Below are 13,569 nucleotides of genomic sequence, written 5' to 3' on the forward strand. Positions count from 1 at the left end.
AACAGGTGTGGCTGAAGTAGCCGAATGCACTTATTTTTGAAGGGGTGTCCACATACTTTTGTATGTGTAGTGTCATCCTCAGGCATAAAATGTGCTACTGTGTACATGTCATCTGTATACCATTCTCAACCTATTCCTACAGGGGAAACTATACAAGGAGTATCTCGCGCTGTGTGCGGCTGAATTTGACTTCTGATATTGGGGGGGACTGCCCTCTTCAATTCAAACCACAAACCAATGGGATTCAAGTCAGAGGACTGAGATTGCCATTCAAAATGTAGATTTTGTGGTCAATTATCAGTTTTTTGTGGATTTTGATGTGTGCTTGCGGTTATTGTCTCGCTAGAAGATCCACTTGCAGCCAGTGTCAGCCTCCTGGCAGAGGCAACCAGGTAATTTTTTAAATGTATTTATATGAGATCACAGCACCGCCTGGATTTTGATAAATGGCATTGGCACTTGGATTGGAACTGGTGCTATGGTCAGATGACATGAAAATAGAGTTCTTTGGCCACGCACACCAGTGGTGGTTTTGGTGTTGAAAAACAGAAGCATCTGGCCTTAGTCATCTTTGTTTTCTTTATTATTTTGTTTATTTCAGGGTGTGACATGGGGGATTTATGTGTTTTGTCTGGTCTAGGGGTTTTGTATGTTTATGGGGCTGCTCCTTTCTAGGTAGTTTTGTATGTCTATGGTGGCCTAGATTGGTTCTCAATTAGAGGCAGCTGTCTGTCGTTGTCTCTGATTGGGAACCATATTTAGGCAGCCATGTTCTTTGGGTATTTTGTGGGTGATTGTCTTCTGTCTTTGTGTCATTGCACCAGATAGGACTGTTTCGGTTTTCACTTTTGTTGTTTTGTATTTTGTAGTGTTCTTGTTTATCGTCAATATTAAAGATGTTGAACACTAACCACGCTGCATTTTGGTCCTCTTCTCCTTCAGCGGAAGAAAGCCGTTACAGTAACATATGGTGGTAGATCTTTGCTGTTATGGGGCTATTTTTCTTCAACTGGTCCTGGGGCCTTTGTTAAGGTCAACGGTAGTGATGGGAGAAAAAATTGATACAGTTACATATTATTGTTATTAATTTGACAATTTATTGTATCATATAGTTTTTTTAATATTGCAATAATATTTTTGCGCTTGTTGGTTGTACCTTTGCCAAAACTCCAGTATTTTTCATCCATAGCTTGTCCTCCATCTTCTTTTAAATAGGGAGACAATTTGTTTTCAGCACTTTTATTTCTATGACTAATCAAAACTCAGCAGACAGATGGCGAGCAATATGATTGGAACATCGAATCGCAATAAAATCAGAGTATCTAATCGCAATACATATAGAATCATGAGAAGCGCAATACATATGGTATCGGCACCTAAGGAATGTTATAATATCGTATCACAAGGTCTCTGGAAATTCACAGTTCTACTCAACGGCATCATGAACTACCAAGTACCAGGTCATTTTAGCCAAAAACCTGGTTGCTTCTGCCAGGAGGCTGAAACTTGGCCCCAAGTGGATCTTCCAGCAAGACAATGACTCCAAGCACGAATCAAAATCCAGAAATAAATGGTTAATTGACCACAAAATAAACATTTTCCAAAGGCTATCTCAGTCTCCGGACTTGAACCCCATTGAAAACCTGTGTTTTGAATTGAAGAGGACAGTCCATAAGCGCAGGCAAAGGATATCAAGGATCTGGAAAGATTATGTATGGAGGAATGGTCTAAGCTCACTCCAAACATGTTCTCCAATCTCATAAAACATTTTAGAAAAAGGCTCAGAGTCATTATCCTCGCAAGGAGAGGGTGCTAGATTATTAAAAACGGGTGCCAATAACTATGGACCCCACTGCACATGTAGCTTTAATTCCAAAACATGCATAGTAGTACAGAAAAAAATAGTTGAAGACTTTTATTTCAAAGTTTCTATTATAAAAAATACCATTCTAATCTTCCCTGTATGAAGAATATGTTTTTAAAAATGTCTTTCACCTCTGGGCTTAAATATCTTGGAATCTTCAACATGCCAAAATAGAGATGGAAATGCTTTCTCCTCTACACATCTAAGGGAATTATAAACAAGTTCTGAAAACAAGACCTCTTCAAATACAGAAAACTAACATATGGTAAGAAAAGAAAATAAACAAATGAATGTGTTTGCAATGGGACCAATCCCAATGTGACCAGGCCTCAAACCTCAGTTCCCTGAGTTAGTAACAAAGAGCAGTCATAGGTGACAACTACCAAACTACCATATCTAAAAGAAAAACAGTCATTTACCTTTTAGAAAGCACAGACATGTTATTCTATTGCGCAAGCATGAACATAGATTAAAGTACCTTTCAATTTCTCATTTATGCAATCTACGTGCCACCAATAAATAGAGGTACATTGTCATCCTTAAAGGAGTGATTTGTGAGCATCTTGTGAGGATTTTGTGTGTGTGTGTGTGTGTGTCCTGTGCATTTATGTGTCAGGTGGGGAAAGAGACAACTATGGATTATGTGTAGTTCATCTTGTTATGATACATTGCATCACACTGGACTCAGGGGTAGACGTAGCATAGTACATGTAAATCCGGGACACTCCAATTAGTATGATATGTTACGTTTCGTATGGTATTTCTTAATTTGTGGATGTCAAATTACAATTTGTATGATATGTTATGAATTGCAATTCATGCAATATGTTACGAATTCCAATTTGTTATTGTTAACATTAGCTAGGTGGCTAGGTGGCTAATGTTAATGTTAGCTGGGTGTCTAACGTTAGCTAGGGTTAAGGTTAGGGTTGGGTGTTATGTTAAGTGGTTAAGGTTAGGGCTAGGGGAAGTGTTAGCTAACATGCAAAGTAGCTAAAAAGTAGTAAGTACCTGTAAAGTTGCTAAAATGCTAAACGCGTTATACTTAATGTACATAACATATCATACTAATTTGAATATCCCAGATTTACACGTACTATGTTATGTCTAGTCTATAAGACCAGGCTGTTTGCATGGCTTTGAGGCAAACATTGTGCAGTTAAGGGTCAAATGCAAAGCTGACAAATCTAAGCATTGTTTTTATGTGGCTTTTATAGGTAACAATGTATTTGCTTCTATGAGTTGGGGCTGAACAATCTATTAGAAATCCTATTATTTCAACTACTGTACATTGCCTGTTTTAGCCCACATGATCATACTTAACCAGATTAGTTTCATCTCAACCTTAGAAAACTACAGTTTAGAACTGTTTTGTTTACAGTGTATTGAGAATTATAACTATATACAAAGTTGCATGTACAAAAAAATCCAATACCCCTATCTGGCCCCTTATAAAAAAGTGTACAGGTAGATACATAATGCAGAAGCAAAGAGACTGCATCCAGGATTGCTTCACTGTGAAGTAGCATTAGGACACAGATCTTCCATTACGGAATTGGAGCATGTTAACACCATATATGGTTCATGCTTTTGGTAAGATTACTGTATGTACAGCCTATCACCGTGGAGGTTCACTGTAGAACCGTCTCAGTCTCGATTCCAGGGGAGCAACTCCAACAGTCCCAGACATGGGTCTTCTGCTGTATGTCTACAGTATGGCACAGCATCTCATCAGCACCATAGTTAGTGTCCAAGAGACCCCAGATGCACGGAGAGCCTGAGATGTGGAGGCTCGCTCACTACGACCCTTTGTCTATCAACCAAGACATGTCCCCTGTCCTGCAATGCGGAGGAAACGAACCAACAAAAAACATCACTCAGAGTGCATATTATGCAGTTTAGACAATAATTATGTGGATAATGTAGTATATGCTCTGAACAACAGAAAACAAAAGTGTAAAACTGGAAGTGAACTAAACCGGGTGGTTCGAGACCTGAATGCTGATTGGCTGACAGCCGTAGTGTGTATATATATATATATATATATATATATATATATATATATATATATATATATTTATATATATTTTTTTATTTCCCCTTTATTTAACCAGGTAAGCTAGTTGAGAACAAGTTCTCATTTACAACTGCGACCTGGCCAAGATAAAGCAAAGCAGTGTGACACAAACAACAACACAGAGTTACACATGGAATAAACAAGCGTACAATAGAAGAAAAAAATCTATATACAGTGTGTGCAAATGGTGTGAGGAGGTAAGGCAATAAATAGGCCATATTAGCGAAGTAGTTACAATTTAGAAAATTAACACTGGAGTGATAGATGAGCAGATGGTGATGTGCAAGTAGAAATACTGGTGTGCAAAAGAGCAGAAAAGTAAATAAAAACAATATAGGTATGAGGTAGGTAGATTGGGTGGGCTATTTACAGATGGACTGTGTACAGCTGCAGTGATCGGTTAGCTGCTCAGATAGCAGATGTTTAAGTTAGTGAGGGAAATATAAGTCTCCAGATTCAGCGATTTTTGCAATTCGTTCCAGTCATTGGCAGCAGAGAACTGGAAGGAAAGGCGGCCAAAGGACGTGTTGGCTTTGGGGATGACCAGTGAGATTTACCTGCTGGAGCGCGTGCTACGGGTGGGTGTTGTTATCGTGACCAGTGAGCTGAGATAAGGCTGAGCTTTTCCTAGCAAAAACTTATAGATGACCTGGAGCCAATGGGTCTGGCTCCAGGTCATCTATCAGACTATACCACGGGTATGACAAAACATTTATTTTTACTGCTCTAATTACATTGGTAACCAGTTTATTATAGCAATAAGGCACCTCAGGGGTTTGTGGTATATGGCCAATATACCACGGCTAAGGGCTGTATCCAGGCCCTCCACGTTGCGTAAGAACAGCCCTTAGCCGTGGTATATTGGCCATATACCATACCCCCTCATGCCTTATTGCTTAATTATAGCATAAGCATGCTGAGGCTGATTATTGTGTGTTCTGACAGAGCGTTTCACACACAGCCGTATCGTATAGCGTTTCATGAAGGGATTTATTTAGATTAATCTGTATATATTTTTTAGGAGCTATATCAGCTTTAATATTGCAGTTACAGTATATTGTATCTTGTGGGTTATATCAATGTAATTGTCTGCACATGAAGGGATTATTAGTGGAGACTGAGATTAAGAAAGACATTTTAGCTTTCTTAGTTTTCGTAGTTGCGTTGTCGGATTAACAGCCTTCATTGTATGAATGGACAATTAAAAATGAAGGATCTACATTAGAGAAAGTAAGATATTGTTTACAGCACAGATGTCAAACTCATTCCACGGAGGGACGAGTGTCTACGGGTTTTCGCTCCTTCCTTGTACTTGATTGATGAATTAAGGTCACTAATTAGTAAGGTACTCCCCACACCTGGTTGTCTAGGGCTGCATTGAAAGCAAAAAACTAAAACCTGCAGAGACTAGGCCCTCCATGGAATTAGTTTGACACCCCTGGTTTACAGTAAAGCATTACAGTACTGTATCTTAAAGGAAAAATCCACAAACAAACATATCATATCATCATGATGATGTGGCAAGTGACAATTTGCTTTTTGAAAGTCCTATATTTTGAAAACTTGATCGCTGACATGCGTTGTATCAACAGTGGACTAACGAAATTTAAAACATTTAAATACATAAAACTTTCCTTCAAGCAAACTGACAGACACCCACTGGTAAATATGTGAACCCTCTTCTACTTATTAACATTGGAAAAGTCTATCACTGTTATCACTTATCATGTGTTAACATTTATAGAGGTCAGTGTTTGCTCATAGTGAGCCTCGGAAAATGTAAAGAACATAACCTCATTGTCACCCAGACCCAACTGAAGACCAATGCACTTACTCCACATCTCGCTTTCTAATCATCTTTCCAGACCTTAAGACCTCTGCCACACGGGAAACAATGGGGTCATAGTTCATGCTGGCCACGGCAACCACCTCCTCACCCCTATAGGTAGGAGAGATTAACCAGATAACTTTTAGGGAAAACTCTAGGATTACTAGAGTTTAGTCTGTTGTAAGGATAAACACTCCTGGATTATATAAGAACAAACAAAACATGACAAAAACAAAACAGAGGATTTCCTTTACAAAACAACATGAGCCGATGGCTGAATGCATCTTAGTAGATATCCACAATTGTTATTGGACACATACCTGGTATAAAATGCCACAAACTTCAGCTCGTCCACGTCTCCTTGGATGATGACGTCATCAAAGCCATCCCCGTAACCTTGGTAATAGAATAAAAGCACTTTCTTAAGTAGGTCTGTAAAAAGAGTAAACACACCATCACAGCACCACCACAACACCCATTATGATGGCATACTTCTGAATCCTATGATGACTGAAAACCCTCAGTGTCTGACTTCACAGCTAGGTGGCAGTACTGGAGCTACATTCTCAACAGAGACATTTGGAGGAGAGCAATTTTGGTAGTAGTCTTACCAACTCACTATTTTAAGATTACTTCCCAAACAATTCACACAGTACATAAACAAAACTTGTATAACTTGTGTGTGAAAAAGTTTCCAATGTTTCAGTGGGCTAGACTGTGCATGGTGCTGGCAACCCCATGGTGGAGGTTTGGATACATGCACAGGCCACATATAATGAATGAATGAATGGATGTGACAGTTCTGCCATGTGCTTCGGATATAATCTGCTAAATGACCCTACCGGTATTAAATTATATTACTTGTGGAGTGAGGCTTTGTTTACCTGCATAGCGTAGGCTTTTCCCAAACATGGCCGACCAGAAATAGGGCACTGTTTTGATCTCAGTGGGTCTTCCCATCATGCCAAGTGCTGCTGCTCTCCCTGTCAATCCCAAACAAACAGAAAAGGTCCCATAAAAACCAATATACTGCAAATCCAGCCCCAGACATGCAGCTGAGTGTTTGACACCTTAGGGAAAAACTCACACTTTAACACATTACTCTGTAATACTTAGCCCTTCAAAATGAACCCTTACCATGCACATGGGCCATTTGCCAGTGTGGGATGTTCACCTTCTTATTGCTCCGCCCCGGAAAAGGAAACGTCACAATGTCTCCTCCGGCAAAGACACCATCAACGTTGGTCTGCATTGTCTGAGGGATAGAGGGTTATCCAGAAGAATACAGGAGCCAATGTGGAAATCAGGAGGATCTCTTACTTGTAGACAAGCCACCTGACAAATTAGAGGATAACTGCAATTTTCCCTGTCAGGAAAAACTCAGGTCTCTAGCTCTGCAAATAACACAGTAACACTTGTACATTGCAATAGAGTGGCACTGAAATTAATTGTTTCTATGAACTGATTGCATTTTAAATTAAATGAGTACATTCAAAGTATTTGTGTGTTATTATAATTGTTGTGCATACAGTGCCGTGTGTTGTAGTTTCTACCTTGTTGACGGGGACGAAACCCTTGGAATCCATGTGAACTCCACTCTGTTTCAGGAAGCCAGTGGCTGGTCCTGACCCTGCAGGGGTCCCACATAGATAGAGTCCACCATTAATTCACCACCGGGAAGCAGAGTAACAATGGCTATTGTAAGCCAGAAGAGGACTGGCCACCCCTCAGAGCCTGGTTCCTCTCTAAGTTTCTTCCTAGGTTCCTGCCTTTCTAGAAAGGTTTTCCTAGCCATCGTGCTTCTACATCTGCATTGCTTGCTGTTTGGGGTTTTAGGCTGGGTTTCTGTACAGCACTTTGTGACATTGGCTGATGTAAAATGGGCTTTATAAATACATTTGATTGATTTGATTGACTGAGTGTGAGTTGGATCAACTCTACTACACTCCTGCACCACCACTGATTTGCTAAAGTTTGCTAAAGTGGAGGCTATTGTTGAACGCACATTTGTGTCTCTGAGCTGGCTGCCTCACCTGTGCCAATGACACACACATCCGCCCTTAGTACTTTCCCACTCTTCAGAACCACCTCTTTCAACTGTGGAACATAAAAACAACATTGACAAAAACAGTGAGGCAACACACATTATATTACCAATAGATTACCCTCAGTTTTACTACTTCCGTTCCTGACTACAAAGTTCAGATATTTTTTGCAAAACCAGTATTGTCAAGTCTTTTTTACTGAGCCACAATCCAAATGGAGGCTGTAATTGGTAGTAATCTTGGCTGCTTGTCCTTTCTTTTTGTTGGCACACTGTGGTGCATCGGGGTCAGTCACACCCATTCATCAGCATTCAATGGCTGCATCCCCATTCTCCACCCTTCTCCCCAATTGTATCGTTGCACACTTCCCATCATGGATTTGTGTAATCATTCGCAGAGGGAGTTTCCACCATGGTGAAATCAATAACGGAAGTGTGCATGGTAGAGAATCTGGGCGAAGCCTAAAAGTGGGCTTGACTGGCCAGCAGAGAGAAGGAAGGAGAGAGCCATCTGTGCATGTTATGCTGTTTCTCTCACTTTCGGAATACCTGTCCATCATGGCCAAGCATCTCCGATACCTCGTTCAACATGTAGAACTTCACCCTGTTCGTCTCAAACAACTGAAAAGACAGTCAGACAAACAGGCAGACACAGGCAGACAGACAGGCAGACACGGTGAGAGAGAGAGAGAGTGAGAGAGAGAGAGAGAGAGAGAGAGAGAGAGAAAGAGAGAGAGAGAGAGAGAAAGATAGCACTGGGTTAAGGTTCAAAGGTCAAAACTACTTCTCAAAAAGTTGAGCTTTTTGTTAAGTTTAGCCTAAATTGTGTTCAGCTACAAATATACTTCTTTTTTTATTTTTTATCTCCCATATGCCTGTTATTAATGGCGATGGTTAATTGGCGGGTAGGCAGTAACGCTTCTTATGAATACTTTCTTAATAATGGATTATAAACACATTACGCATTACAAGGTATGACTGTATCGACAGTCTCCCTCTGCCTTATCTTAACAGCAGGGAACATGCAGTGTTACCATGCTGAGACCCTATCATGCTGAGATCCTACACACACACACGCACACACACACACGCACACACACACACACACACACACACACACACACACACACTATAATCTCCCCTGAAAAAACAGGACTCGTGGACAATATCTATCTGATTGTCTAAATAAGTGCATGAGCACCGATAAAAATATACTCCAAATATTCCCTTGTGGCGCCTGGTGAATTGAGCCCAATGAACATGATTCACATTTAAATGATACGTTTCTCTGAGTAGAAATGCAGATTAAGCTGTTCTAGAGGTAGTAGGGCTGACATAGAGCCTGATTTCTCAGGGGTGGGTCCCTACCTTCATTATGGCTTTCCCTACTTTCTCCCCCAGAGCTTTCCGGAAAGGGATTGCTTCTATCCCAATGATGGAGACAGAGTGGGCCTTGTCGGTGAGAGCAGCAGCCACCTCCATACCTAATGCAGAGAATACAGACGATTAGACATGCACACATTTACAGATAGTACTACTGTAATTGTAGCACATCTATCAAAACAAAGGTTCCAAACAACTGTTCAACAAAGTACAACTTAATGTAGTCTTCCTAAACCCTTTAAGGCTTATAGATCAACATTCCTTTGAAAAGGGAATATGTGACTGTTTTATCTACTGCATGCCTGTCATCTCTCTCACCAACAAATGATGTTCCCACAATCACAGCATTCTTGTTGTTGGCCAGCCTCGCTACGCTGTTAGCATCTTCAGGGGTTCGGAGGTGAAACACATTCCTAACGTCCTGGCCTTTGTAGTTCATCAGCTTGGGTCTTACAATAGACAAAATATGGGTATATCAGTGTCTACAGAACAATGAGTCACAACTGGTCATATCAACAAGAAGATAATTGAATTCCATTTATTTGCATTCAACCAAAGACAATTTACGGTTACTCCTCACTTGCTTCCTGTGGCAATGAAAAGCTTCCTGTATTCCATTCTAGAGTCGTCTTGAAAAGTCACAGCCCTCGTCTTGACGTCCACTGCCACAGCCTATTGACATCCAAACATCCCAGTTAGAAAGAGAACATATGGCCAGGGTGTCACCAAGGGAATCCATACCACTTCATTGCCGCTCTGAGACCAGTGCCCTACTGAACGTAGGGCACACTAACAAAAGTTTGCAACGGAAAAAACTAAAATGTTATTGGAAGAAGTTCGACCAGGTAGCAACTCCCTGTTCAATCTGTTTGAAAACTGCCCACTGAACACAGCCCAGATGTGGATTCAAACTTAGCCAATATAATCAGTGTTTCAGGTCTTACCTCCTTCTCCGTGAGCAACTCGATGTCATGGGCTTGGAGGAAGTCTATGGAGCGTAGCCGGAGCTGCTCTGCTGTGCTCTCTAAGGACTGGGGGGGAGATGGTTAGTTACACCGCACCACAGCACAGTACACCACAGGTTGGAGATTATGTGGTGAGGTTTGTTAAGTTGAAATGTTATTGGTGACATTCAGTGAAGAAATGACACTTTTACGATGCTAATGCAACATACATTTTTTCGGTTTCATTTTTAACATGATCACAATTTGAAACTCAAGGTCAGCAAACCATTTTCTCATAGATATCATGGCCAAATTTCTACATTGTCTGGGACAAATATTATCCCAAGATTACAGACTAAAGATGGGTTCAAGATGGGTTAATAATACTAGCAATAACACAATGGGAAGTATTTTGGAGCATGAAATGTCTGGGAAGAATTTTCAATCTGCTACGAAATACAGCAGGGCATAACTGGTAGTCCTTCATCAGCAATTTCAACACTGTTTGTATCCAGAAGAATAGTCAACTTAAAGAACCCTCATGGTCACTAAGTCCTTATGGAGATATTCCTTTTACCATCTCTGTGGTATGCTCTGGATCTCTGTACAAACCTTACTCAGTTTAGGCCTGTCATAGGGTGGGTGTTTGTCCATGGTGCACATGACAATGCGATCAGTGAAGCCTTCCTGTCGCAATGTCTCAGCGCACACCAGCCCTGCTGGACCTGGAGACACAAGACACTTGTTTAATGTCTACATAGGATCTTAGATCCTTGCTATCCAAACTGAATCCAAGCTCCCTTTACCATAACTATTGAGTGAAACAATAGTAGTGAATTGGAGCGTGGATTGAGTTTGGCATACCAGACAATGTTAGAGCGTTGTGACCATGAACAAAACACTTTGAGCATGTTAAAACTAAGAGCATACAGTTGAAACGTGTACTGTAGTACAAATACACTATGAACTAACATCCGTGTTGCTGCAATAGTTCTTGGGAGCTGCTGTCATCTATCCTTTTTTTGGAATACTCAGGACCTATACTGAACTGAAAATATACTGTATGGTTCAAGTCCTAGTCGATAGTTTGAACATAAATAAACAGACTTCTATTTAACAGCGGTGCATGCAGGAATGGAACTTAAGTATTTTGGGCACTGGCCAGCCGGGCTAGTAGACTGACAGTTTTTACTAGCCGGGTTGAAAATTTGTGTCATGCAATATTTGAAAAGGCAAAATGTCAGTTTCCGGTGTGCAAGTTGAACACATTTTCTTCTAGCCCGGTCTGAAAACTACTAACCACGGGCTAACGGGCTAGCTTAATTTCCATCCCTGAGTGTGTGAGTGTAAGGAGATGCTCAACGGCCAACTCACCTGATCCAACGATAAGGACCTGGCTGAAGCCAGTGCTGGAGTTAACTGCTGAACATCGGGCCATTGCTTTTGACCTCTTCTGTGACTGAAGATCCTGGAAGAAAGAAATGTTTGCCAGGCCACAGGTCATCAAAGAGGGATCAGTTGATTTGGCACAATGATCTATTCTAAATAGTCCCAGAGTGTCTTTACCTGTTTGTTAGCACGAATTATCACTTTGTCCTTTTCAACTCGAACCTGAAGCAAACAGACATGAGCGATGTGTACACGGTTTTGACGATGCTTAGAGAGAATGTGAAGGCAGGGAATGTGAATGGCATTGCGAACTGAACGAGGAAGGTCACCTGGAAGGTGGGCAGGCTGTCAAGCCCAGGAAATTCCTCAATGTCTCCTGTAACGATGTTGAAACAAGCTCCATGCCAGGGGCAACGCACGTGGCCTTTGGACAAAATACCTGCAACACACAACGATATACAGTACCAGTCAAATGTTTTGACACACCTACTCATTCAAGGATTTTTCCTTATTTTTTACTATTTTCTACATTGTAGAATAGTGAAGACATCAACAATATGAAATAACACGCAAGGAATCATGAAATAACCAAAAAAGTGTTAAACAAATCAAAATATATATTATATTTAAGACTCTTCAATGTAGCCACCCTTTGGTCTTGATGTCAGCTTTGCACACTCTTGTCATTCTCTCAACCAGCTTCATGAGGTAGTCACCTGGAATGCATTTCAATTAACAGGTACCGTGTTAAAAGTTAATTTGTGGAATTTCTTTCCTTCTTAATGCATTTGAGCCAATCAGTTGTGTAGTGACAAGGTAGGGGTGGTATACAGAAGATAGCCCTATTTGGTAAAAGACCAAGTCCATATTATGGCAAAAAGATCTCAAATAAGCAAAGAGAAACGACAGTCCATCCGTACTTTAAGACATGAAGGTCAACCTGGAAAAAAGTCAACCTGGAAAATGCGAAGAACTTTAAAGGTTTCTTCAAGTGCGGTCGCAAAAACCATCGAGCCAATCATGAAACTGGCTCACAAAGACCGCCACCGCTTTGTCAGACGATGAGTAGGTGAGTAGATGAACTCCGCATGTGTGGTTCCCACCGTGACGCATGGAGGAGGAGGTGTGATGGTGTGGGGGTACTTTGCTGGTGACACTGTATGTGATTTAATTAGAATTCAAGGCACATTTAACCAGCATGGCTACCACAGCATTCTGCAGCTATACTCCATCCCATCTGGTTTGTGCTTAGTGGAACTATTATTTGTTTTTGAACAGGACAATGACCCAACACACCTCCAGGTTGTGTAAGGGCTATTTGACCATGAAGGAAAGTGATGGAGTGCTGCATCAGATGACCTGGCCTTCACAATCACCTGACCTCAACCCAGTTGAGATGGTTTTGGATGAGTTGGACTGCAGAGTGAAGGAAAAGCAGCTAACATGTGCTCAGCATATGTGGGAACTCCTTCAAGACTGTTGGAAAAGCATTCCAGATGAAGCTGGTTGAGAGAATGCCAAGAGTGTGCAAAGCTGTCATCAAGGCAAAGGGAGGCTACTTTGAAGAATCTAAAATCTAAAATATATTTTGATTTGTTTAATACTTTTCTTGGTTACTACATGATTCCATATGTGTTATTTCATAGTTTTGATGTCTTCACTATTATGCTACATACAATAGAAAATAGAAAACTATAGAAAAACCCTTGAATGAGTAGGTGTGTCCAAACTTTTGACTGGTACTGTACATCCCATTGTATCACTCACCAATCCATCTCAGAACTTGATAAGACAGCAAAAATATGAATTTTCATACCAATATTCCACAAAAAAAGAAAACAATGCAGAACGGGACTCACCTTTGACCAGTGGTGCCCCATAATGCGGGCACTTGTGCCCCATTGCAGAAAACTCTCCATGTTCTTTAATGAGCAGCGCTCTGCCACTTCCCAAATCAACCTCTCTCATCCTAAACAGGAATAAGTGCACACACAGACACACACACACACGAACGCACGCACACACACAGGAAGGGACAAA

The 13,569-nt window shown here is 40.9% G+C and overlaps 1 protein-coding gene across 3 annotated transcripts in view; it reads right to left on the minus strand.

Annotated features, from left to right (window-relative positions):
• Window positions 1-1,848: 1,848 nt before the first annotated feature.
• Window positions 1,849-13,569, minus strand: part of LOC110525346 (apoptosis-inducing factor 3-like) — a 32,106-nt gene continuing 20,385 nt past the window's right edge. For 2 of the 3 annotated variants that reach the window (XM_036979482.1, XM_036979483.1), the window contains exons 4-20: window positions 13,389-13,498; window positions 11,859-11,968; window positions 11,707-11,751; window positions 11,515-11,608; window positions 10,753-10,865; window positions 10,141-10,227; window positions 9,777-9,868; window positions 9,515-9,645; window positions 9,182-9,297; window positions 8,363-8,434; window positions 7,803-7,866; window positions 7,323-7,399; window positions 6,907-7,024; window positions 6,654-6,752; window positions 6,090-6,201; window positions 5,776-5,880; window positions 1,849-3,703 (exon numbers count right to left, since the gene is read on the minus strand). In XM_036979482.1, the coding sequence (XP_036835377.1) occupies window positions 3,664-3,703; window positions 5,776-5,880; window positions 6,090-6,201; window positions 6,654-6,752; window positions 6,907-7,024; window positions 7,323-7,399; window positions 7,803-7,866; window positions 8,363-8,434; window positions 9,182-9,297; window positions 9,515-9,645; window positions 9,777-9,868; window positions 10,141-10,227; window positions 10,753-10,865; window positions 11,515-11,608; window positions 11,707-11,751; window positions 11,859-11,968; window positions 13,389-13,498 (1,585 nt within the window). In that variant the 3' untranslated portion in view covers window positions 1,849-3,663. The remainder of the gene's footprint in view (window positions 3,704-5,775; window positions 5,881-6,089; window positions 6,202-6,653; window positions 6,753-6,906; window positions 7,025-7,322; window positions 7,400-7,802; window positions 7,867-8,362; window positions 8,435-9,181; window positions 9,298-9,514; window positions 9,646-9,776; window positions 9,869-10,140; window positions 10,228-10,752; window positions 10,866-11,514; window positions 11,609-11,706; window positions 11,752-11,858; window positions 11,969-13,388; window positions 13,499-13,569) is intronic. The other variant, XM_036979484.1, reaches the window with a different exon arrangement.

Source organism: Oncorhynchus mykiss, chromosome 6 (assembly GCF_013265735.2).
Source record: "Oncorhynchus mykiss isolate Arlee chromosome 6, USDA_OmykA_1.1, whole genome shotgun sequence".
In the NCBI taxonomy this organism is placed as follows: Eukaryota; Metazoa; Chordata; class Actinopteri; order Salmoniformes; family Salmonidae; genus Oncorhynchus; species Oncorhynchus mykiss.